Here is a 27,056-nt window from a genome sequence, read left to right as displayed (position 1 = left end):
TTACAAGTAATCCAACCGTGATTATTGGAAGGCTTTGACGAGGGTTTTAAGGTACTTGAAGTATACCTTAACCTATGGATTACACTTCACAAAATATCATGTGGTACTAGAAGGATATTGTGATGCGAATTAGATATCCGATATGAAGGATTCCAAGTCCACTAGTGGTTATGTATTCACCATTGGTGGAGCTGATGTATCATGGAAATCAACAAAGCAAACGTGCATAGCTCGATCAACGATGAAATCTGAGTTTATTACTTTGGACAAAACTGGAGAAAAAGCAGAATGGCTTCGAAATTTCTTAGAAGATGTTCCATATCGGCTCAAGCCAGTACCCGTGATAAGTACACATTGTGATAGTCAATCAACAATCGGAAGGGCTCGAAGCAGCATGTATAATGGTAAGTCTAGACATATTCGCCGTAGACACAACCCCATTAAGCAACTGATCTCAAATGACGTTATCTCCATAGATTATGTGAAATCAAAGGAGAATATTGCAGATCCACTGATGAAAAGTTTGCCTAGAGATCAAATGTGTTGCCTATCGAGAGGAATGGGATTAAAGCCTACTACGTAAGAGTTTTTGCAATGGTAAACCTACCTTGTTGACTGGAGATCCCAAGATCTTGGTTCAAAGGAACAACTAAGTTGTGAAAATTCCATGAAACACTTAGGAAATTAGAATTCCTAACTCATTCCTATGATACTAAAGTGATTTCTGCAGAGTAAATAAAGGCTAAGATTATCTTTTAATGATTTCTATATCTTGATTAAGTCAAGTAGAGTAGGGTAGGGTAGAATACTCTTAATAGGAGGTCACCTATGTAAGTGTAAAGTGGGTCCGCTTCGATAAGAATTGTTTAGGGTTTGAATTCTTTAAACACTTGTGAAACCAAGAAGGCTTTAGGACCAAAATGAACCAAGTCATGAGAACTAAGTACAGAATAGGGAAGATATTTGTGTGAGTACTGTTGTCTTGACTTACACCAAAGGCTGAGTGGTTCAAGACCTATGGTTCACCAATTAGCCGAATAAGTCCAATAATATTTCACTAAGGGAGGTTTAAGGCCAGAAGCCACCATCCCTGATGCAGTATTTTTTCGCACCCTCTCTCTATATTGCATCATATCATCGAATTTGCATATAGGTACCCGAATTTTCATTCATGTGGGGGATTGTGGGAATTTGTTTAAATATTAAATGAAGAGGTGTGTAAAAATGGAAAATGAAAAGGTGTGATTACGTGTCAATTTCAATCAAATATTCGGACTTGATTCGATGGTCAAATTATAAAAGTAAATAGACCAACTTATTCTACTCATCGAGTAGATCGTCATGGTATATTTGGAATCTCAAAACCAATTCCGGATGAATGAGAAATTGCAAACCAAAGTTGGAAGAAATGAAGTGTTGCAACTTTTCAAAGAGTGCAGGTTTTGGCCAAGTGTTGTAACTTTTTTGAAATGATGCATGTTTTGGCCCACACTATTTCATTCGCACCCTTTCTACATCTATAAATATAATCCTATAGACATGATTTTGGACACACCAATTGCATTGAGCATTCATTCTCCTCTTGCAATTCTCTTCTTTCTAATTCTATAGCATTTCATACATTTCCTTTGTAGAGAAAAAATTCTATCAAAAGTTCGTCGGTTTCTTGTGGTTTGAAGTGCTGCTATCACAAGTTGTGAATTCATTGTATCTTGAGAGATAAGTGTCATTCACCGTGAGCACCGTAGTGGGGCAATTTGTCTTAAGGAAAGAGATAACGTCTCGCCTTAGATTATTCTCTATTTCTACTCCTTCTTAATCCTTGTTTTGCGTAATCTTTATACCGAAAGTCTATCCAAATTTTCATTCATATAAATTGTGTTTTGATCACGCTCTTGCGGGTTAAAACTGGTCAAACAAATATATCAAAAATCAACCCTTACATAACCCTTTTTATAAGTCGTCTCCAACACTATTTTCATTAACAATGTTCCTATTTTCAGATTATGTGAAATTGCTATTTAATTGAATTCGGATCATTTGTCATTCTAATGGGTCAGTCCTCCTGAATTTGAAGCCACAAAACTTGTTGCTCGGTCCTTCCTCATTTTCAGAAGTTTTTTATAGTACAATTGGTACGATATAAGTTATGTTTGGTGTAAAGGATTTCAATTCATAAATGGATCGATTGAAGAAACAAAGAGGTAAGCGCATATTTAATGGTGGCATAAAATTTGGTTTAATTTGGTATATACAAAATAACTTTTGCATTCTTATTTATATTCCAGTGGATTTAAATTCAAATTCTACTTCAATGGGAATATGTAAATCCATTTATACCTCTTTTGGATGTTAAAAAAAAATGTAAATTTACTTCTTTCCAACAAAACATTTAATTTGTATTTTCTTCTCATCTTTTCATTGGAGAAATTTTCAACAACTTCGGAGATTTAAATCATAATTTAGATCAATTTTACTACACGATTGGAGATGCTCTAACAAATAAAAGTTTTGCGAATATCCATTGTTAAATTGTAATCTACAACCTTATGAAAATTTGAAGCAAGAATCGTATATTTGCTGCTAACATTTATCCCGTCAAAACACTCAAGTTGACAAAGAAAAATAAGAACATTGTTGATTGTTCAAACTTCAAGGACTATTATCATACCAAATCAATAGGTTGAGGGGTCCGTGCACAAAAGAGAATAGGTGGGTTGGGGACTATTTATGCAAAAATAAAAAATAAAAATAAAAATCCCATATTTACTTCGTTCCTCTGTGTGTTATGCTTTCCAGCTCTCCTCGAAATGGATAAGATGACGTGATGAACAACAAAAGCACAATTGATTTCTCTGAAATAAAAAATGTGGTACAGCTAATGTCTGCAGTTATGGAAACATCAATGGATTGTACTTATCTTTTTTCCACTCAAATTTATAGATCACCAAAAACATGTGATGGACTCCAAAAAGTTGGATGCCTCTTTTGATAAAATTTATAAATTATTTATAAATAATAAATTTTCATTTTTAATCATACATTATGATGAACCTACAAATGCTATTTAATTAGAACATACTCTTTGTTTTTTTTTAAATATGTAAATCATAATAGAGAATATTTTTCAATTTAAAGAGCAAGTAATTTCAAGCATTCCAACAATCCTTTTTTTGTTTATGATTTTCAACAATCACTGATTGTTTTTCCCTTACTTTTCAATTAATACATAACACCTAAAATGTTAAATATAATATCAATAATTTAAGTAGGGGATTGTTAAATTTTGCAATTTTACGAGGGAAACATGATAAATACAAATAAAGAGCAAGTTTAGTTTTCAAAAGTAGGGAGTGTTGAAATAAAGAATCTCTTATGGTCTTATAGTTTATTTACAAGCATTGACTTTTTAAATAAAGAGCATCTCATTTTTAAATATTATTTTTAAAATGTTCTTATTCATCGCTCTTTCCATCTATTTATAAACGAGTAGTTTTGTTGACACATAAAAATTCAGCTCAAATCGAACGGCCTAAGGAATGAAGCCCAATTGGAGGATCCCCAAATCAGATAGCCCAAAGAACGAACCACAATCAAACAAATCAAGATGAAGGCCCAAATAGGGAGGCCGAAGAACGAGGTAACGCCATTGCCCAAGTTTGCAAGTCGCCCAAAATCTGAGCAAATTGAGTGCCATACAGTCGCCCAGAGCTGTTACTCTATTCTCGCCCAAATCTTCAAGTCGCCCAAGGTCTTAACAAACATAAAGTATTGTGGTTATCAAGAAGTGCAGTTATCAAAACAGTTATTAAAGCAACTCTATCACGTTCCACGATTCAAGAAATTCAATCGAAAGCGGTTGAACGACGAAGAGTAATGGCAGCAGTTAAAAAAGGCAGTTTTCATGACAAGTTGGCCATTACGAGGAAAGTGGGCAGTTATAGGACGATCAAGCAGTTTTTAGGCGGTTGATTACAAAGAGATCGTCCATGAAGTATAAAAGGGAGAAAAGACATAGAGTAAAAGACTGAATCCAAAACTCTCGAACAGAGAACATGTAATTTTAATTTCCTTAGTTTAGACTTAAACTTTTTTCAGTAACTTGTGTGCTTGCGGCCCTTGGAGGCACTTTGTTTTTAATTTCCAATTGTAAAGTCATCGACAATAAAAGAACACCCCTTTTTGGGATTTTGTCTCAAGAGGTTTGTCCCTTACACAATCGTCTGATCCCTTTTAATTGTTAGCGACTAACCCGCGCGAAACAAGTTTATAAATTCTGCTCAAACAGATGCTAAAGAATTTTGTGTAGTCCATTATTTGATATGTTGTTTAAATGTAGAGAAGTTCAATCGAAAGATTAAGCCCCCCGTTTGACCCCTTTTCTTTCAAATTTAATGTTTGAAATAGTATTTTTATTAGAGAATATGTGATTAAAAAGAAGTAAAAAAATTCGATTTACGTGTAATATTATTTTATGAAAAATTATGTGATTGAAAGTGAGAGTAAAAAGAAAAAAATTGAAAGAGAGAGGAGGCCAAACGGGGGCTTATAGCTATTAATTAAGTCCTTATTTGAGCCCCATTTTGAAGAAAAATTGTATTTTCGAATAATGTATTGATGTGAAATGTGTGGTTAATAAATAAAAAAAATTTTAAATTTACGTATAATAATATTTTATTAAAGAATATGTGATTGAAATTATATCAACACACACTGTTCAATACTATTTTTTTTATATATATATTTTTTCCAAATAATGGCACACAAACAAGGCTGAGTTTTATATTTGGATTATCACGTTGTCCAATATCTAAATAATATGACAGTCATGCAAGTTGATGTTAACGTGGGACAAAGCTGTAATCATAATATTTTAGTACTATGTTGAATACTGGTGCAGATAATGTTGACCTTCATTGCAATAGAAGAGTAGAAACTAAAAAATCACTTTTTTCAAGTATCACTCATGAAGAGAAATAGCTTCAAACTCACATTTGACTTATCTTGATTTATAATCTAATATATTTTATAATTTAAATATTTTAAAATTATTATTCGTACTTACTGAATTACAATAGACAACTGTCCATAGCTTGACAATCAAAGCATTTGTTTTACCAAACTGACAAGTATTCATTCTCCCAAGCAAACCAAAAAAATTCTCAAGTAACGTCCAAATTGATTGCATCGTACTTCATCGAAACTTCAAAATGGTGCAATTGAATAGTATTATATCACATTTTGCACCAAATTTGTTAAAAGTCCTTTTTACCCTTTTTCATTTAGCACCAGATGATATCAATGGTATTTATATCATTTTACATCATACATAAATTTAATAATAATATAATTTATTATTATTAAAATGAAACTACAACAATAGCCACATACATACGTCACCCAACGATTCAAAATGTTTCATAATATCGGGATTCAAAATGTAATACGTTATTTTTTAATAACATGATTTAATATTTTATTAGTTGTGGTATTTTTAGTAATGATGCTACATTTTAAAATTTTAAACGAAAAAATAATTATTTATGTAGTAAATTAAATAAATAATATTTTTCACTAATACAAATTGTTAAGAATAAAAAATTAAGAAACTGATTAACGCTGTTCATTTTGTGCAATTTTTGATGCCATGGGTTGAAGATGATTTTTAGTTTGATGCAACATGGTGTAAAATTTGATGCATGGTTGGAGATTGCCTATTCATGTATGATAGTCATTATAAGGAGAAATTAAGAAAAAATAATATTTTGAATAGTGATTTTTGTAAAAAAAAAATATATATATACATATGATTAAAAAATAAGAAAATATTTTGAATTTATGTGCAACCTATTTATTGTGTGTATGTTGATTAAAAACGAGGATGAAAAATGAGAAGTTTTGGAATAATAGTTGTCAAACAAGGGCTTAATATCCACCTTGATCAGTATCTATCGAATTGTTCGACAAATCTCGCCTTAGATTTATCAGACTTTCATCAGCTTGCATTATTTTCAGTTCTAACTATTTGTATTTTTGGTCACAATGCTCATCGATGGTAACTAAAAACTTTAGGTCACTGTTTGGTTTAAACAAAAATTAGAATTTTAATAAATTTCGATAAAGATTGATGAAATATGTGTTTGAAAAATTGTGGACCATGAAATATTTGGTTACAATTGACTTTGACTTAGATAAAGTATGGATTTTAATCCTTACTAAACTGGGGCTAAAAATTGAAAGATTAATTATTTTGTTGCTTCGCAAAAATTCTCTTTTAACATATGTATGTTTGGTTCAACTAAAAAATTCAATTATAATTTAAGTTAAAGTTAATAATTAATTCCAACCACATATTTTATGGTCTACAACTTTTTAATCACATATTTCATTCAAGTTTATCTAAATATACTAAAAATTTAATTTTAATTCCCATCAAATGAGAACTTACTATGATTCATAACCAATAGAGTCATCCTTAAACGTAGCACATTTAACAAATGGTTAGTCACAGTTTAAGTCATGAGGTTCATGAAATATTGGTAAGTTGCATGTGCGAAAAAAACTTTCACGTTCGATTTCAAAGATATTTGGTCGAAAATCGGGATATAATAATGTCAAAATGGGTTGGGCAATCGGGAAAGAGGTTGACACTGGATGGGCCATGTCGAGATTCACAATATGGCCGTCAACACGTGCAATGAAAAAAATTAGTTGAAAAAATAAATTAATAACACATAAGGCATATAAGCATGTCTCAACCTATTCTTTTGCTGTCCACCTTGGGACGGGTGTACGAAATAAGACATGAGCACAACCAGTCACGAAATCCAAATTGACCCAAGCTCACTAGCCAGCTATTATAAGTCTCTTTGGTATGAAGCACGAATACTCGTACCAAGGCAAATGCCCACATACGATAGTATTATATCATTTTTTGATACTAACACTCCTCGGATATTTATTGTGTCCCACTTTTTGTTACTTTTTTCTGATTTTAAAATCCTAGAATGACACTCAGATTATTTTTTCTTACAAACAAATATCACAGTTAATCATAAACAAGATACTTGACCAATTAAATAATGAAGAGAATCTTAAGATTATTTATTTACAATAAATAAGGTACCACTACCTCATCATTTCTACTTGTTGCCATCTCCAAAGTCCACCCAATAAAATTCATCTTTCAATTTTTAATTCCAAATTGATTCTCTATCTGTCTTTCTTGTGTTCGGGTTCTTAGAGCGTGTTAGTGCATAGGTTTGCAATGGTACAAACCGGAATGGTGCGAAAGCCATATGTCATGTGATTGTGATTTTTGTGTATTTTATATATTTATTTATAACTTGTTTGGCTCGGATTAAAATCTAATTTTAATCTAAATCAAAGTCAAACAATCAATATTAACCGCATCTTTCGTAAGTTCTACAACTTTTCGACCACGCATTTCAAAAACTTCTATTACAATTTACTAAAAAAATCTAATTTTAATCCGCACCAAACACCCTCTTAAAGCTCTCGAGGCTCGCATTTTTTCATTTATATTTATATTTATGATTTAATTTGAAATTGAATGTTTTATTCCACGATTCTTAGCTCCTGTTTCATCAGGCTTCTGGGGATTAGAAGTTGATTCATATCATGAAATATGTAATTAAAAAAAGTTTGAAATCTTAAAATATTAAAAAAAAAAAAAAAGTTTGCTTAATGGAAGCTTAGGGTGTGTTTGCAAGTCGTTTTTCGTTTTTTAGTTTTCGAAAATGCCCAAAACGTATTTGATCTGTCGTTTTTGAAAATGCTTTTCCTAAAATAAAGAAAAATTTATAACTGAAAACTTAAAACGATTTTTTTTTTCCATTTTAAGTATTTTCAGTTAAAAAACTCAAAATGCGGAAAACACTCAAAACATACCTTTTTTATTTTATTTTTACTCGGGAGATGCTCAGCGGTACTTTTAAAATAAAAATGTTGTAATCTGATATAGTGAAGCGTGATAATTTTAAAACCCACAAAACATTTTTCAATTTTCATTATTGTTTTTTTCGATGATCAAAATTTGGAAAAACTATTATTTTCTTTTTTATTGTCCAAATGATAGCAAAATACATCCAGGAGGATGAAGGATGGACTAACTATTTTCTTTACAATGATTCTTATAAATTTATTATTTGTTATTTTATTTTTGTAGCAAAACAAAAAAATAGTAAAATCACCATGTTCAAAATATATATTATCTGCTAATATATTAGCATAAAATTATTATGATTTACTAAATAATCAAATTAACTGAATAAGTGTAATAAAACAATTTATAAAAATTTTAAACCAAATGCATTTTCCAATTTTTTGTTTTAAGAAACCGTTTTTCAACATGACAAACCAAACACTTTTAATATAATTCGAAAATGGTCACCCAGAATAGAAAATTAAAAATGAATTCAAAACTGAAACTAGAAAACAAAAACGAAAACCAAATGCACCCTTAATTAATTTCTAATCTCAATTTTTTAAAAATCACTTTCAATCGCACATGCCCTATTTGACACTTGAAAGAGTCGGCCTTCCCTTACTATTTGAGCCCTGTAAATTTTTTGTTTAAAAAAAGAAAAAAACAATTATGAATGAGACATAGGGTTTACAGGATTAAACATGGCTTGATTTGGCTCGTAGATGTAGCAAAGTGTCCTATTCGACCCTAGCCTTGAATTGGACTTTTTCGAGTTATTTCAAGGATCGAACCTTTGACACCCCAAATAGGGTTGGCAACTGGATGAGTTCCCCATCCCCCGCCGTCGAGCATTTTGCTTCCTCGTATTCGTTTAAGGTGGGGCGGTCAAGGGGCAGAGCATAGGGTTGACAACGGTTTGGTTCGGTCAAAATCATCACTGAACCAACAATTTTTTTGTCATACCACAATCGTACCATAACTACATAAGTAGGTTCGGTTTGGCTCGACTCGGGCGGTTAATAATCACGAAAATAAATTATTTTTTATAGGTCCAGTCGTAAATTGGAAAAAACAATTTATGAAAAAGGTTAATAAAAACAAAAACACAATACTAAACCAATTTAACAAACAATATCAAAGTGAAAATGCAAACAATATCACAATTCCCAAATGCAGAATCCAAATTTAACAAACAATTTCTATTTATGTAGTATGGTGAAGGGCTACTAGATTACATTAGCTGCACTTAGCAGATCGATAATGAGCCAAAATTTTGGCTTGGATAGAATCATATAAAGAATAATGGAAAGCTCAATTGCTCAATTAATTTTTTTAAATGCGTAATTAGTTTGGGGCGGGGTGACGCCGTAAATACCATATCCATCCCACCCCAAATTAGGGCAAAATTTAAATACAATATCTACCATATTACGCCATCGGTTTATTTTTTTGGTCCCATTCGGTTCGATTAACCTCGATTTTTGATTTTGATAGTTCGAATTGCCATCCCTAGCAAGGCAAGGCGGTTGTTCCGTTTACGTATCCGTTTAGTTAATTTTATTTTTTTTTGTTTTTGATAATTCATTTTATGGTCCAGATTCATTCAAGTGAGATAATAATATAGTTATTAAATTTTTAAAAGTTTAATTATTCTAATATATTTGGTAAACTATTGTTTTTATTGTTTATCATATTCCTTAAATAATTTTAGTTGTTATCTTCTATATATATATTTAAACGGGGCGGGGCTCTATTACCCGTACTCTTCGGGGTCGAATTCTCTGCCTCGTACCCTTCTCAATTATTCGATTAAGCTGATAATTTGAGCCTTGTTTAGGATGGAGCCTCACGAGTATCGAGTTTGACGAGTACTTTTTTTATCCTTAATCCCAAACCAAAAGTGCCTAAACCTTAGAAAATAAACAAATCACGTTAAATTAAGCCTCTATTTGATTTGACTAAAAATTATTCTTTAAAATTTTTTAATAAAAAATAATGAAATATATTATTGAAAGTTGACAAAATTTACGATTAAAAATAAGTTCAGGGGAAATAAATTTTGAAAATTTGAGATCAAAATAGGGGATAGAATTTTGTCAAACAATCCCTAAAGAAAGAAATATTAGGAAAAAGAGAAAACAAAAGAAAAAGAGAAAAGATTCTTGGGTTTAGTCTTCCAATTTCTGACAGACAAAGACAAAAGCAAGAATACTCTTTAAACACTGCAAAAACTCTGACAATCACGTGATCTCTCCCCCCATGTTCATTCGATTTTGTACCTCAAAACCTACGCTTTCCTCTCTCTATCACACCAACACCACAATTTTTGAACCGTAGTAAGAAGTTTGGGGTTCTTTTTTCTCCCCAGATCTGCCTCTGCTGGTACAGGTCTGTAATTTCGATGATTTTTTCTTGTTTTCAACTCCATTTTCTGTTCTGAGTGTTTACTAATTTCCCTTTTACAATTTTTTTTCGTGTAGAGTTAGTGTGGGCTCGATAACATTTGGAATTTTAATGGGTCTTTTTCGGCCTTTTCTTTTCTTCCTCTTTTTTTTTTTTTATTTTAATTTTTAACATAGGCTTCTCATTTTCCTTTTGCCTGGGCCAACGTATATTTGCAGGGTCGCAGTGCTGAGCGTTTCTGCCCCTCTTGGCTTCGCCTCTTTATAGTTGTGTTATTATATTCTCACTTAAAGGTGTATATTTTGCTTCTTTCGTTAGGAAGTTGAAGAGAGTTATTTTCGTTCTTTTTTTTTTTCATTAAAGATTTTTTGATTCAACGTTTTTCTTGTGTTTCTTCTTGATTTTAAGTTTAGTTTTTGTAATAGTGGTTGTGCATTATGAATTGATGTGTAGTTATGAAATGTGTGCTCTAAATTCTGGATATTTGGGTTAATTAAATGAGTTATTGATGGTTTTGAGTTAAAGCTAAAATCAGTATACTACTTTTTTTTGACCTACTGTTGGGAAATTGTAGGAAAATGGGGGTTATTTCCCGCAAGATATTCCCAGCATGTGAGAGTATGTGTGTATGCTGCCCTGCCCTGAGGTCACGGTCACGCCACCCCGTCAAGCGTTACAAGAAATTGCTTGCTGAAATTTTTCCCAAATCCCCTGTGAGTATGCACATTTTATGGTTTTTTGTCAAATCTGGATGGTTAGGATGGATCTTACTAAAATATTGTGTTGTTTGGTACAATGTAAAATGAGAAAAAAATGCTAAAAATCTTGTTGATGGTGGTTTCTGATATTGTGTACCAAATGTGCCATAGATAATTTTCCCTGCATTAGTTTTAGAACACATTGCACACTTTATTCCTGAGCTTAATAATATAATGATAAAAACATTTTATATAAAGCAGCTTTCTCTTAGTAATTTTAAAGTTTATTTTATTTTATTTTATTTTTTTCTTTTCTTCTTAGTCTGATTGCAGCTTCACATTCTAAATTAAAAATTAGCGTTGGCATTTGGATTTCCCTATGTCCAGTGGGATCCGTGCAGGATTATTTGCTTTCGCATGTTCGTGATTTATGAAATCTCATCTCAAGTCTTTAGTCTGCCGTGCTGTGTGTAACAATCCAGGAACTTCGAATATTGTACAGGATTCACAAGTCCAATATTTAGTACCTTGAGCTATTTTCTTTTTCTCTGTTACGTTATTTGAAATTAAAGTAGTTTGAACTGAATACTGACGAATGAAAACAATTGTTTTGAAGGATTTTTTATACTTTATTACATTGGGTTTTCTTAAAACTGAATCATAAGAGGTGCATAATGGGGTGTCTACAATGCTGGGGGATATGCTCCTTTAGGTGAGCCTATAAATAGCTAATTACTTTTAACAGTAGGTACATGAACATGCATTTAGAATTTAACCTTGTGCATAACCTCACTATGAGATGTATTTGGAACTGCATACTGGTATAGTCAGCTGGTGAGCAGCCAAGAGTTTTAACTTTTCCTTTCACTCTATCTTGCAGGAGGGTCATCCAAATGAAAGGAAAATTGTGAAGCTATGTGAATATGCTGCCAAAAATCCTTTTCGGATCCCAAAGGTGGTTGCTTTTTGAATTTTGATGTTTAAACATTTACTTATGCATATAGTTAGCAAGTTTTTATGTATTTCATGGGTGAAATTAATATATGCTTCTAATGCTTTATTGCCATTTTCTGTTCACACTAGATTGCCCAATATCTTGAAGAAAGGTGTTACAAAGAGCTGCGAAATGGGCATATCAAAATTGTTAGAATTATTGCTGAGGCCTATAACAAATTGCTCTGCATGTGTAAGGAGCAGATGTAAGGAGTTAATTTTGTTCATGTGATCATGCTAATTTTATTAGTTTAACTACTAATCCATTGACATCAATGTATGAAAAGAAAACGTTACTATGTTAGTAATAATGCATTAATGTTTTGCTATCATATATTGCATATAGCTTCTCTTTGTGGGTCGAGTTTCGAGAGACAGAGTTTGCTAAATATTATACCAAGTTTATATTCCAATGATTATGTAGATCTTTTGTTCAAATTGAAGTTAAGTAAGATTTGATTGACTATGTTCTATTTCAAATAATACTGCCACTTTTCTTTTATGTTTGCAGAGCATATTTTGCTGTCAGTCTGTTCAATGTAGTTAGTGAACTTCTGGGTGACTCAAAGCAAGACAGTGTCTTGATAATTGGATGCCAAACTCTGACCGCATTAATTTACTGTCAGGTATTTCTAGGCTTGGGGATTTTGAATTTTTTTTACCAAGGATAATCAATAAATTTGAGATTTCCCGTGTATCTTGGTTTCATTGTATATACTGCAAGGAGTCATCATCGTATGATTAGGAAATGATTTGTTCTTGTTATTTTAAAAGACCTATCTTTTGAGGAGCCAGTCTTTCCCCTTTCCACCCCCTTTCTATCTTCATCGGTCTTTGGAAGGAATGAAATGAATCCATCTAATTTTTGTCATAATTACAAGAATTAAAAATGTTAGTTCCTATTTATATAATCATTACATTGCCTGTGCTATGTTGTCTTATTTGTGATTTGATCTATCTATAGGTAGATGGAACATACATGCGCAATATTGAAAATTTAGTTCACAGAGTGTGCATGTTGGCTCGTATGACTGATAATGAACACCAAAAGCGCAGCTTGAAGGCATCAAGCTTGCATTGCCTTTCAGCTATGGTAATTGCACAATTAAAGCTTGTTCATTGCTTTTGAATTTCTTACCTTCATGCCTGTTAATCCATCCAAATTTATTTTGGCTTTATTCGTATGTCTTTTTTGATAATAAAATTATGATTAACTTCGTTTCTGAAGATTGTCCCTCTTCACCTGTTGCATCATTTATGCTTCAACTTTGGTATTTTTTTAACCTAACTAGCTGGGTTTTTTCTTCTTCAGGTGTGGTTCATGGCTGAGTTCTCTCATATATTTGTTGATTTTGATGAGGTTGGTCTCTTTTATGGGCTATTTTCTTGCTTTGCCGATTTGCTCTAAAATTTTCTGTAATTTCCAGTTTAGAGTATCCAATTCTACGTATTTGTTTTCACGAGCAAAAGTTTTTGGTATGCATTGGGTCTTGCATCCTTATGTACTCCAAACACTTGATGATAATCCTGTTCCTCTCTTTTTCTTCTTTCATTAAAGATATTTATGAGACCTGCTTCTTTGATGCTTACAAATTGGTTCTGATGGCCAAGCAATAGAAATAATATTGTTGCTTAGGGGGCGTTTGGGAGCCATTTTTATGTAAAAATGCATTTTGAAATAGTAAATTGATGGGAAATGTGTGGTTGAAAAATAAGGAAAAGTTTTTGATTTACGTATAATATTATTTTAATGAAGAATGTGTAGTTGAAAAGAAGAGAGAGAAAAATGTATTTTGGAAAAAATGGGTACCAAACGGGGGCTTAGTTATGTATTTGAACATTCCAGTTGGAAACAAGCGAAACAACTCATTTAGTTCTTCTGCAGTTTGTTTTATCTAGTTAATGAATCAATTCACATGCATAATGTGGCAAGCTGTAGTTCAAGTGACTTGTAGTAATTTTGTTAATTGACGAGATTACCAAACAGTGGATATATATGCTTGGAGCACTTTCTTTGTTTAAAGATTTCTTGGTTTATCTACAGATATTAATGACAATTATATAGGCTAACAAATCTCTTATCTGTATTATGATTTCAGATAGTGCACGCTACTCTTGATAATTATGAGATGGACACACAAAACGAAGAAGATGAAAGGGGGAAGGCACATCATAATTGGGTGGATGAAGTGGTAAGATGGGAGGGAAGAGGTACTCACAGTGGTGGTGGTGAATTTAGCCCTAGCCACATGAATATCAGACCACGCCCTGAAAAGAAAGATCCTTCTCTCTTAACAAGGTTGAAGAATTTCAATGTTGATAAAGCCTCTGTTCAGGAATCATTCTTAGCCCCTTTTTGAGCTCCATTAAAATGAGATTTTGGAATAAAATGTGTTTTGGTATAGTAATTTTTTTTGGAGAATGGTTAAAAAATAAGGAACTAGTAATTTTTTTGGAGATTATGTGGTTTAAATAAATAAGGAAAAGTTTTGGGTTCGTGTATAACATTATTTTATGGGAGAATGTGTGGTTGAAAATGAGTTTTGGTAAAATGCATTTTTGGAAAAATGGAGCCCAAACAGGGGCATAGTAAATTAAAAGTTACTTTTGCCACATAGTTAATGGTATTTGGTTTAAGTTAAATTTGCCAGCAGCATTTGAAGTAATAGACTCTTGCTTGCTTGTTTCTCTAACATGTTTCTAATTACCGAGTGTCTGTACATCATATGTTTCAGAGAGGAAGTTGAGGCACCAAAAATATGGGCTAAAATATGCATCCAGAGAATGGTTGAACTGGGGAAGGAGAGCACAACAATGCGTAGAATATTTGATCCAATGTTTGTTTACTTTGATGCCGGGAGGCACTGGGTGCCTAAGCATGGGCTGGCCACTATTGTTCTGTCTGACATGTCCTACTTGATGGAAAACTCAGGTGATTTGCCCTTCCACTTGTTTGGCTGAGCTTCAAAAGAGAGAGTTTCTTTTTGAAGACAATTTTAGAAGTTACTTCTTTTACTAGCCAAACGTATTTTTCTAACTTGCTTTCTAGCAAGCGTACTTTCTGCAAGCAGGTCTTGACTTACTTTCTAGAAAAGTAACTTTTCTGCTTAGCCTAGCATGCCCGAATCGTTCATTACTTTTGTTATATTCAAAGATTGCATACACTGGCTTTGTAGAGATTTATTGTCTGCTGGGAATGTGTGAGATCTAGAAACCGAGTTTCTTATAGATTATAGGTTAAGTTGAGTAACTTCTATTTAGTGTAGTGGGGTTGGGATATTCTGAAGTAATTGTAAAGCAGTATTTATGGTACTTTACATTTTTCCTGGATGAAGTAGAATAATTCTAATTGTTGGTTTGCTGAGTTATTTAATAATATTATCACTGAATTTGTCAAGAAGCTTCCTTGAGCTAGGAATCTTTAATGTTTCTATTATCTCTATGGTGCGATACATGGTAGTTTCTTAAATTTGGATACACACACACACACACACACATACATACATCAGGCTCTTGAGACTGCCATCAATCTTTATTTGAATGTATAATTTAAAATGCTTGCTTAGTTAGAAAATTTTGGAGACTGATCTTACTAGGATTTACAGATGGTACTTTCTTTTACTTCAGGAACTCAGCAATTAATTTTAGCTGGTGTTGTTCGACATTTGGACCACAAGAATGTGGCGCACGATGCCCAGATTAAATCTCATGTCATCCTAACTGCTAGCACTTTGGCGCATCAAATTAGGTTGCAGACTGTGATTTCTGATATTGGGTTTGTCGGTGACCTCTGCAGACACTTGCGCAAGAGCCTTCAGGCGACAGCCGAGTCGGTTGGAGATCAGGAGCTAAACTTGAATGTTACATTGCAAGCGTCCATTGAAAACTGCTTGTTGGAAACTGCGAGAGGGGTAATAACTTGAGGATTAAGTGCATGCTTATTTGGGAGTATTTGATAACACTAGATAGTATCAAAGAACATAAAGAAGTTCAAAGATCTTGTTCATTGTTATGTCTAGTCATATCTAGTAAGTAATATTATTTTTCCATTCACGCTTAATTTGGATGATATTTTATTTGTAATTTTCAGATTGTTGATGTTCAGCCGCTGTTCGATATGATGTCTGTAACACTGGAGAAGCTTCCATCTGTTAAAGTTGTTGCCCGGGCAACATTGATGTCGTTGATAATTCTTTCCAATGTGATCTCTTTAGCTTCTGTATCTACACATTCACAGCAGGTGGGAAGCTCTAATTATTTATAGCGACTTCTGGATATTCTTCTGTACTTCTGTGCTTCAATTGATGAGAGAATTATATCAAACTTTACATGCAGTTAGTATATTTTGCTCAAAAAATTATTAATTGTGTGTTCAGGTTAGACCAAAAATTCCATATAATTTTTTCTTGAATTTTGTCCTTTAATTAGGTGTTCCCAGAGGCTCTTCTTGTTCAGCTGATGAAAGTGATGTTGCATCCTGATGTTGAAATACGCATTGGAGGACACCATATATTTTATATGCTTCTGTTTCCAAGTTTTATACAAGCAAGAAATGATCCTTCTAACCATCCAAGGAGGTGGCATTCAAAAAATGCATCGACGTTTGCCTCGATTACAGCTCTTCTTGAGAAACTTCGTGGAGAGAAGTATCAAAACAAAGTAAAAAGGGGTAGTGCACAAGATGATTATAATGAGGACACTGTTGAAGAAGAGTGGAAGCATGGGTGGTCTCACAAGAATTCTCCTAATATTCATACATTAAGCTCCATAGTTGACAGAACCACTGCTCCATCTTGCTTGAATCAAAATGTATAAATTTCTATTTTTTTCCATTTTGCCAAATATTTTTGTAATATTAGCATGTTTGGATAAGCTTAAAAAATTATTTATAAGTTAATGAGTTTCAAAATAATTAACTTTTATTAGTGGTGAAACATTAAGCTAGTTTCTTGAAAATATCCTTTTTTTTTTTACTTAAAAGTAAAGAAAAGATATGAGTTTCAAAATAATTAACTTTTATTATTGGTAAAACTAAGCTAGTTGCTTAAAATAACCTCTTTTTTTTTTTTTAATACTTAAATGTAAAGAAAAGATAGCGTTTTAAACATATTTGGAAACAAGAAAGTTAATTAAATGAACTTTCACATTTTTAAGCTTTGCCAAATAAAGTTAGTAGTAGTTAATCTCTTACATGACATGACTGGTGGATTGTTTCAGGGACAATCTTTTTTGAGGTGCAATGAGGACCAAATATTGCAACTGCTGTCTGCTCTGTGGATACAAGCCAATCTTCTTGATAATCTACCAGCAAATGTTGAAGCTATAGCTCATTCTTTCTGTTTGGTTCTTATTGCTTCGTGCCTCAAGGTAAAAGCTGAAATGTAGACACATTTTTGTTTTTATTCTTTTTCCTGCTGGGAATGAACGACAGAGGGCACACTAAATGAAATTAAGAGCCTGTTCGAGCCCCATTTTTTGCCAAATATGCATTTTGGAATAGAGATTCGATGGAGAATGCGTGGTTAAAAAATAAGGAAAAGTTTTGGGTTTGCGTGTAATATTATTTTATTGAAAAATGTGTGATTGAAAATGAGAGCGAAAAAAGTTATTAATATAATTAATGAAATGCACAAGTAGGGAAGAGAGAACTGGTATTATTAAAAATCGTCAGGGCAGCATCATGTTGGTGCTTGCATATATTTAATTGCTTTATTGCAATTTTCATGCTCAGCATTTCTCTTCATAAATAAAACCATGTTTTGTTAAGCTTGAAAGTTTACTTATAAGTAAATATGTAAATTGTAAAATAAATATTTTTTCTATTAATCAAAGTTGGAAATGTTATTAATTTGACACCAAAGTAAGAGTTACTTTTTAAATAACTTGTTTTTAGTAAGCAAAAGGTAAGTTATACATGCACATTTAACAAAACATTGCTTGAAAGAAACTTTTCCTTCTTAGCTTAGCCATGTGTTCTCTGTCTTTAAAAAACGAAAAGAAAGAAAATCAGAATTACTTAGTTTCTCTTCCATGGGATTGATATTTATGGGTGATATGTCATGGCATCTCCCTTTTTGCTGTGTTGCAGAACTCAAACAATATTCTGGTAGTCCGGTTCTTTCAACTTCCCCTTTCACTCAGAAGGATAGCATTGGACACCAACAATGGTATGGAAAATTGCTTCACTTACGAACTCTTAGATATGAAAGAGGTAAAATTTTACAGCTGACATTCTTTTCACAGGTTCCTTACCTCCAGCTTATCGGAGATTGCTTCATGTATTATCCACTGCGATGTTGATGTTTGCGGCAAAAATATATCATTTTGCCGACACAGATAAGTTGCGCAACTTATTGTTTCCGTGTGATGTAAGTATTTATTTATAATTTTTTCACTTTATGGACATTTTAAGCTTGTCTTGTAATTTGCAAAGAAGTCAATTGATGTTGTTTGGTTGTCACACCTTTTTACTTTGACTTGTGATTTTTAAACGATAAAGCAAAGAAAAAGTATCTTGTATCAATGTTTACCAAATTTTCTCATCTGTAACACACCAGAAGTATTTGGTGAATTATTGTGATGAACCAACATTAGACCCATTTTATAAACATTACCACTATTATTTTTTTCTCTATTACTATGAAATTATGAATATAACACTGATATGCATCATGAATGTTATATTATTAAACATATTCTGAAAGAGTGTAGGTATATTGTAACGCAATCCTAAACGACTTTCAGTAAATTGCTTTGTATGATTCTCACTTAAACTTTTATGTTCATTGGTTAGTTGATATTCATTTGCGCCAATTTTGGTTCGAACTTGTGCAGTTCATATTTACTAGAATTAATTCTGATTGGTTACAAACTTAGGTTGATCCGTATTTGGGTATTAAAGATGATTTCCAAGTATATCTCAAGCCTCAAAGTGATCTGGGCGAATATGGTTGTATTGCTGATAATCAAGAAGCTTCATCGATACTCACTGAATTGCAGAAAAACACCATTGAATCTGAAAAGTATGTTCTAGACATCATAGTTGGAAGTTTATCTAGCATTACGAAGGTATGTCTGTTTTATAGCCTGAGCTTTATTTTCTTCTGTGTGTTTTCCTCTTTCCCACGTCTCTCCTGGGGAAGAAATTACCTCCATCTGATAAATACAATTTTTTTGAAGCTTGAGGAAGAAGACCTTTCTCAGCAGCTATCAGAAGGATTCATGCCTGATGACACTTTCATGTTTGGCCCACAATCAATGCTCAACATGGATCATATCCAAAAAGTTGCTCAGTCAAAGGGTTCACCCTCATTTGACGGGGTATGCTGGTTTTTCGTTTTTGTTTTAGACATTTTATTAACTATCGGGTTTAAGGTGCTTTTTGTTGTCAAACATCTATTCTTACTTTTGGAGGATATTTATGACTTCTAAATGCTTCCAAAAGTAGTTCAAATAAAGGTAATTAGTGGTCAGGCGAAGATCAATTGAGAACAATTAGTGAAGAACATTTTGGAGCCTATAGTTACTTATTATGAAAGATGTTGTGGTTGATATGGAATTTGCCTCTTGTTGCAGGAGTTTTCTGCAAATTCATATGTTGAAGATGACTCTGTCAGTATATCTTCGGTTGCTGATATATCTAGCTTCATCCCAAAAGTGCCTGCTTACTCGTCTCCTTCGATGTCTCACATTGTCAGCATTGGACAATTACTTGAATCGGTGATTCCCCTCTCCTCTGTGTGCTTATAAGCCTGGCTGAAAAGAACCAAGTGGACGTATATACAAGAAATAAATAGTAGACCCAAGTGTTTGCTCAGAAGCATTAATTGAAAAAGATATCTGAGTACTCAAAATACGAAATTCCTTCCATTTCTCAGCTATTAATCATTTAGTCATATAGAATAATAAAACTACCACGTTCAATTGAGAAGCTTGTTTAGCTTTCTTTATAGTGAGATAATTGATGAATCTCTACATGCATTTACTATTTGCATGCTAAAAGCAATTTTTTTAGGCACTTGAGGTGGCTGGTCAAGTAGCTGGAACATCTGTCTCCACTTCACCACTACCATACAGTGCTATGACCAATCAGTGTGAAAGCCTCGGCATTGACACGAGAAAGAAGCTTTCTAATTGGTTGACCAGTGAAAATCGATGTGCCAAAGCAAGTGATGTTTTTCTTCCGCCCTTTCATGCAGATGGGATGTCAGCAATTGGAAAGGTGAGCTTATATGATTTTTTCCACTAGTAAGTCCTGAAAATATTCTTGGATAAAAATGAAGAATATGAGCTCAGCCTTTCTGATATTTTACTGGGATACTAATTTCATGTTGGGCGACTATGAAGCTGAATCACGTTGTTCATTTATCCCCTCAACTGGGGATCTGCTTGATTCCATATTTGTATTGTTTGGGGCCCCTAATATTCCTAGATATATAAAAGATTTTTAGGGGAACTTTTATGAGACATGGACTAAGAAGAGCGATACATTGTTGTATTCTAATATCTTCATAGTGAAAACTTGCTGGTTAAGTTGAGGGGGCGAAGCTCTCTGACATAGAGGGAGAACCAGTATAAATCTGTATTTTTGCTTTTGCTTGTTTGTTTCTTTTCTTGTTCTTCTAAAATAGGGATTAGGACTTGATTCCTAACACTCCGTAGTATTCATTACGTACCATGTGACCATTGTTTTTGATGGACAAACTATGTTTTTTGCAGATAAGCCGCAACGATCAACCTATTCCTAGTGCTACGGTACCAGCAAGCCCGTGGTTGGCTCTTAGGTTACCTCCAGCGAGCCCTTTCGACAACTTCCTTAGAGCAGCTCGTGGTTAGAGTATTCCGCAGCCAGTATCGTCAAAATCTAATCTTGTAAGTTTTACTTGTTATTTTGGGACAAGCAGTGATTAGGGAGCTTCAGTTGTAGAATTTAGCATTTGTGGTAAAAAAATGCCTGTTTGTATGAATACATTTGACTATCAGTTAGCCGTATCCTATGTTTTGAATTGTCTTTGTAAATGTAGTTCTTGATTGCTGCACATTGTAGTGTTCTACCTTTGTGGTCATCTCTACCTCTTGCAGTTAAACCCTAACTTTTCAGCAAATGTCACAAACGTCATTATTTAGTATTCTTACTTTTCAACGAATATCGTAACCTATTAGGTTACAATTTAGCACAATCATTTGGCATCAACAAATTCTTGTTGGTCGCATCTAGAAATAAATTTCGAGATCAGCCAACTTCAATGATCTTTCAGAAGGCGAGCACTATTGATTAGTTTGAGGTGAACGAAGAAGGTGAGCTGACAGTCTTCAAGTGCCCTCTAAAGATGAGGCAGGCCTTAAAGATAGTTATACGTACGATTGGAATGAAGAGATTCTTGTTTTACAAAGATAGTCGGGACTGGCTAATTCACTTGCTCAGAAGAATAAAGAGCACTCGAACCACTTCAAAGATCTTTATGCAGGATATGTACGAGTGGAAAGAAGAGATTCATGTTTTACAAAGATAGTCGGCCTAGCTAATACACTCGCTTAGAAGAAGAAAGAGCACTCGAGCCACTTCAAAGATCTTTAGGTTCGTGTTTTACAAAGATAGTCGGGCCTAGCTAATTCACTCGCTCGGAAGGAGAAAGAGCATGCGAACCACTTCAAAGATCTTTAGGTATATGTAAGAGTAGAAAGAAGAGATTCTTGTTTTACAAAGATAGTCGGGCTTAGCTAATTCACTCACTCGAAAGTTGAAAGAGCGCTTGAACGACTTCAAAGATCTTCTAGATGCAAGAATTATTTTAGGAGAATGATTGGGACAAGGGCGCAAGGTTGAAGCCTTTGTAATAATTTTATTGTTAATATTGTTATCCTCAATGTGAGAGCTATGTCCTGATATTAATTTATGTTCTATACATTATTAATTTTCATACAAATATTATACACAATGAGTGTCCTAGATATGCACTAATCACTCATTAAAAATTAGGATTATACTGCATGTACAAATTTTTTTTACAGACTCCCTTACTTACTTTTAACAATGGGGGTGGGGACCATAAGTCGACATTTTTTAAATTTACGTGGGATCGGCTAATTTTGTGAGAGTGGTGAGTACACCGTTTTATCAACAAGATTTTGTACAAATATTTTTATCCTAAAAATTATACGTGTGTAACACAAGTAAAGGGACGTGTTGAATTTACTAAAAAATTCAAATTTTTGGATAAGATCGTCGGAATGTAATTTTCCCCCCACTCAAAAATTATTTGATGCACAAGTCCAAGATTCTATTTTTGGATAAGCTCGTCGTAAGTTGCAAAAATTGACCTCCATTTGATGTTACTAGTAAAATTTTTCTGAAGCTTGCATCATAGAGAGAGATTCGTGCAATTGATGACTGCAAAATTATTCGTACAATTAATTTGTTCGTTGTAGAATTTAATATTTAGACTACATTATTTAAATGTCTAAATTGTTGAAGAGAAGAGAAATATATTTATTTATATTTTTTCTCTACCTTTACCTGTATGCCAAATTTATTTACGACATTTAATGACATTAGGGTCGCAGACTTCAAAACTTGTGGGGTGTACTAGGTAGAAAATGGAGGTCTCTTAGATAGACTTTACGATCCCATTATATAATCTACTACTCCTTTGAACTAAATCGTTTAAAAGTTTAAAGAAGTCTAGATTCTGTTAGACGATACAACATTATCGTTCGAACATATGCGGATCGTACTTGTAATGGTTTTCGAGGATCCCATATCACCACCTAGATTTATTCTTTCACGATATTTTTCTACGAGTATTGTTATTCATAGTCAGCGATTGTAGTAGTGAGTAGTGATGTAACATGAAAATTCCTACATGACATAATATGAGAATTGATTCATGATTATTTACTAGTTACAAAATAAGATTGCTTCTCAACATAATATGTTATATAGGATGACTACCGCAATCTTTGACTATGAATAATACCATTAATTTTCTATCGAAGTGAGCGGTGACAAACTTGACCCGTACCTTTCTTGTGTCAAGTTATAAGGTGAAAATTTGAAGAAAACAGTTTGAACAAGCCCTATATCTTTACGTGAATTTTGAGTAAGCCTTAATCAAGAACATTAGATAATCACCAAAATGAAAATCAGTTAAGGATTATAACATGGTAAAACTGTATCTACATTCTACCCAAATTCCCATGTTAGTTATGTGATCTAAACAAGTAGCTCGCCTGTTGACTTTTTACCATTTGCAAATCAATGAAATAATAGCCAATTATTTCAAAGCACAAGGAATATAAGTAAAAATGATACACAACATTAATGCATATCAAAATATAACATTGAAAATTAAGGTTTAAAATTAGGTTACAATCGTTCATCCCAACTAATTGTTTCGCTACCCACCACGAAGGAAGAAAACACAAAAATATATTGGAATACATCGCTAGATTTTAAGGAAAAATGAGAAAAAAATAAAAATTCGGCACCAAGAATGTGCCTCCTTCACATCAAGTTCTTGAAACCCTAGCTTTTTTGCGCTCTATCTTCTTGCATCTCTATTTCTCTAGTGTCTATTCCCCTTTTTCTTCTATTGCATTCCCCTTTGTGCATCCCCGTAAGAATTTGATATTGTTTGGTATGAAATTCCTCTCTATGGTCTTCTATTATGTACTATGAAATCCGCCTTAATTTGACCTAAAATAGGTCTATATATATACATTGCTTGAATCCATCTTGGAAGTCATCCTCTCGAAAGGACCAAAATACTAACACACAAAAAACAAAATCATGGACGGACTGCGGGTCGACTGTGGTAAGCAAACAACGGCCAAACTCACAGCAAACAGCTCTTCGTCTCGACTGCTATCGACCACGGTTTGCAAATTGCTTCTTCTGAGCAATCTATAACTTCAAAATATATTGTACAAATTGGACTAATTTTGTTCTTTAAACAGATGCAATCTTTATAATATGGGAGAACTAAGGTTTTTATCTTGAGTGAAAACAATCTATCTGCGAACATTACGCAACTAAGTATTCACTTATGTATATGAATAACTAGATAAATCCGACAAATAATTCATGTACTTGTTAAACACAAGAATCATCTAGGGAGAAGAACCTAATAATTGAGTATTCCACACATTTTTTGAAAGCCAATCCAAGAAACAAAGTTTTTATAATTACTTCTTTTTCTTTTTTTCTTTTCTTTTTCCTCCAGAAAACTAACTAATCTAGACAAGTTTAAACACAATCAAACATGCTTGTGAAAATATCGGGGGTCTTAACATTTGATACAGAATGAGGAACATGTAGAAGATATATGGTAAAAAAATAAATTACTTAAAATTTCTAAACATTTAAAACATCGATCAATTAGTAAAGGAACTTAAAAACCAATGGTAAAGAGGTATGTTATTAATTTCTTGAAAGTAACGCAAACCACACCAAAATGGAGACATTCTGCAAGTGTCTCCAATGCATAAACATAACTGAAAACATAAAAATAATTCAGATTATTTGCTGGAAATCACCCCAGTCAGAAACAATGTAGAGAGAGAGGATTGTTCAAGACAGATGATCTTCCATAGCCAATTCCTCAATCATGTTCATCTGATTGAGGGGATTGAAGGCTTGAATCTCAGCGCATTTGCATGAAATCATCAAGGATCCGTTAATAAACCCGTGATCAATCGAATGTGTAGGCAAATCCAGAGACTTGCGAGCAATGACAACAGAATTAATAACCTCGTCTGTCGGATGGAACACTGTAAGAACCTCAAATCCTCGGAGATCACAAGGATCCACCACCGGATAAAGAAAAGCGCGCGCCCCATGGGCACTTCTCAGCATCAGCAGCGCCCCCGGCTTCATGTACTTGACCAAATGCTCAATGACTCCAATTTTTTCCTCCTTGTCCATTCCTACAAGTGCTGCCAAAAACACGACGTCATAGTCCTTAAACGCATCTGTCACACTCATAACATCAGTAGTGTGGAATAACATCCTTTTCGACAGATCAGGATCGGATTCCACGAGGCGGGACGCCATGGAATTGGCCGATGGATCAATATCATAGTTGTGGAAAGTAGTCGAAGTCATGTGATAAGAAGCCAAGACAATTGAGGTAAGAGGGAGAGGACCTGATCCTAGGAATGCCACGCGGCTCGGGACATCCGAGCAGTGTTGGCTAAGGATGTTATACTCGAGACGACTCAACTTTAGGTAATTCGAGAAATAGGGAAAAATTTCAAGATGGTCAAGTGGGTTGTCAAAAGAACCTAAGATCGTCGAAAAATGTTTCTCCAGCAGCCCTTCAGCTTCCCCACACAGTCTAATGAGATTAGACCTCATTTCTTGAATTTTCTCACATAATTTGGTGACATCAATTGGATATGGTGGCATGCACGTGAGAACAAGATGTGTAAACAGCGTGTCGACATCTTTGGAGGGTTTAAGGCTGTCGAGTCTTGAGATTTTCTCGCACAAATCACTCACTTTCTGCACCAAGGGATCCTTCAGACAAACCATGTCGACACTATGAAGTTATTAGGTTTCAAGAATCCTCCCTCTCTCTCTAGAAAAATAGAGTAAATTGTTGAAAGCACACTCTGTTTCTTGGGATGAGAGAGCTGTTGCTCTCCACAGGATGCTATTTAACGGCGCTTGTGGGACCCTAAAAGGAGGCTGAAACTTGCAGCAATATTATTCATCAGCGCATTCATTATTTATTGATTAAAATTTGTTTTCTCGCCGGTTAACAACTTCCTCATTAAGAAGTTTTGTACAGCCAGGCATTTTGACGCCCTAATAATTTGTAGCGTCATCAATCTTAATTCCTTCAAAGCTTTTTAATTTTGACTTTCCTCTTAATTTATATTCTTAAGTTATGCTTGTACTTTTATCACAAATTAGTAGAATCTATAAGAGGAAAATATTCGAAAAATATATTTATATGTACTTATTATCTTCAATAATTGTTTCTAGATTTATTTTTTCATCAAATTAAGGTCAAACAAGTGGATTTTTCATGGTTGTGCTACTTGAAGTCTAGAGATTTTCTAATCATGCTATCACATCGAACCATCTTGTATAAAGATTATAAGTTTTCAAGAGAGGAAATTTAGTTTAGTTTCATTTCAAGTCAACATATAACCTCACACAAACACCACCCAATTTATTTTTTAATTAATTGTTTAAGTCTTGAAATCTATATAAATAGGTGATGGTAAAACTTGAATACATAAATAACATTTTGATTTGGATATTGACATTGCAAGGTTTTGAAGACTCGTTTCTCAAACTCGCCTCCAACTCTAAATTCAAATTCTTATGAGGAACAAAGAAAAAACCAAAGAAAGAAAATAATTGTTAATTAATTGTCTCTGGTGAAGATTTCTTGCTTAGAGTGTAGTTCCCACCAAATGTGAAAACGAGACAACAATAAATGGCATGAAGCATGCATGCATCAAGAATCTATTATACAGACCAAATATGCAACATACTTTCACACGGACTTTTCCAATGATTGGAAGTCAAAACAATTTAATTATAAGTATCTCTGTTTTTTTTCTTTTCCATTTATTTTAACATATCATATTCTCTAAATTTTTATGCTTTCACATGGTTCGGATTGTAATAAAATTAACTCAATTTCTTTAGAACTACACGCAACATGCTGGATTATTCATGAAGTAAACTATGCTCCGGTTGATTTAGACTAAAAAAAATCAGATTTTAGTAAATTTTGATAAAAATTGAAATGCTTTGTTGAAAAGTTTTGAATTCCATGAAATGTGTAATTAAAATGGTTTTTTAATTTATATTTTAATCTAACTTTTTCTGGAATATATAGAATTTCCATTGATGTTGATATGATATAAGCATCCTTGGATTCACACTTGTTTGACTATTGAATATGATTAATGCTATTTTGTCATTATTTTATGCTAAAAATATTATTTGCGTTCAAGAATTTGTAACGTAGCGGAAGCTTATAGAAAAGAACAAAAAA

The 27,056-nt window shown here is 33.3% G+C and overlaps 2 protein-coding genes across 5 annotated transcripts; one reads left to right on the top strand and one right to left on the bottom strand.

The window, feature by feature from the left end:
- The first annotated feature begins 10,131 nt into the window (after window positions 1-10,131).
- LOC111390258 lies at window positions 10,132-21,128 on the top strand. Of its 4 annotated transcripts, XM_023015283.1 has the most exons (22): window positions 10,132-10,336; window positions 10,429-10,466; window positions 10,570-10,644; window positions 10,926-11,064; window positions 11,930-12,004; window positions 12,133-12,248; window positions 12,554-12,668; window positions 13,007-13,135; window positions 13,355-13,402; window positions 14,142-14,341; window positions 14,778-14,974; window positions 15,670-15,953; window positions 16,133-16,282; window positions 16,471-16,851; window positions 17,260-17,409; window positions 18,131-18,209; window positions 18,286-18,410; window positions 18,919-19,110; window positions 19,222-19,362; window positions 19,618-19,761; window positions 20,057-20,263; window positions 20,761-21,128. In XM_023015283.1, exons 4-22 carry the CDS (start codon window positions 10,930-10,932, stop codon window positions 20,875-20,877), a joined length of 2,985 nt encoding a protein of 994 aa, XP_022871051.1. In that variant the 5' UTR covers window positions 10,132-10,336; window positions 10,429-10,466; window positions 10,570-10,644; window positions 10,926-10,929; the 3' UTR covers window positions 20,878-21,128. The 4 variants fall into 4 exon arrangements, with proteins under 4 accessions (XP_022871051.1, XP_022871057.1, XP_022871045.1 ...); XM_023015289.1 differs by lacking the exon at window positions 10,429-10,466; XM_023015277.1 differs by lacking the exons at window positions 10,429-10,466; window positions 10,570-10,644.
- A 3,303-nt stretch (window positions 21,129-24,431) lies between these two features.
- Window positions 24,432-25,680, bottom strand: LOC111390250 (nicotianamine synthase-like). Its single transcript, XM_023015265.1, has one exon. The coding sequence runs from the start codon at window positions 25,571-25,573 to the stop codon at window positions 24,611-24,613; it is 963 nt and encodes a 320-aa protein (XP_022871033.1). The 5' UTR covers window positions 25,574-25,680; the 3' UTR covers window positions 24,432-24,610.
- Between the last annotated feature and the right edge of the window lie 1,376 nt (window positions 25,681-27,056).

Source organism: Olea europaea, chromosome 3, assembly GCF_002742605.1.
Source record: "Olea europaea var. sylvestris chromosome 3, O_europaea_v1, whole genome shotgun sequence".
NCBI classification, from domain to species: Eukaryota; Viridiplantae; Streptophyta; class Magnoliopsida; order Lamiales; family Oleaceae; genus Olea; species Olea europaea.
Note: the sequence above shows the minus strand (reverse complement) of the source record. Positions and strands in the feature narration are given on the sequence as shown.

Bases quoted from the DNA above. Each gene is read 5' to 3' on its own strand.
- LOC111390258 (XM_023015277.1), top strand. From the start codon at position 10,930: ATGGGGGTTATTTCCCGCAAGATATTCCCAGCATGTGAGAGTATGTGT. The intron at 13,403-14,141 runs GTTGGTCTCTTT...TTATGATTTCAG, and splicing joins TATTTGTTGATTTTGATGAG to ATAGTGCACGCTACTCTTGA. The intron at 19,363-19,617 runs GTATGCTGGTTT...CTCTTGTTGCAG, and splicing joins GTTCACCCTCATTTGACGGG to GAGTTTTCTGCAAATTCATA.
- LOC111390250 (XM_023015265.1), bottom strand. From the start codon at position 25,573: ATGGTTTGTCTGAAGGATCCCTTGGTGCAGAAAGTGAGTGATTTGTGC.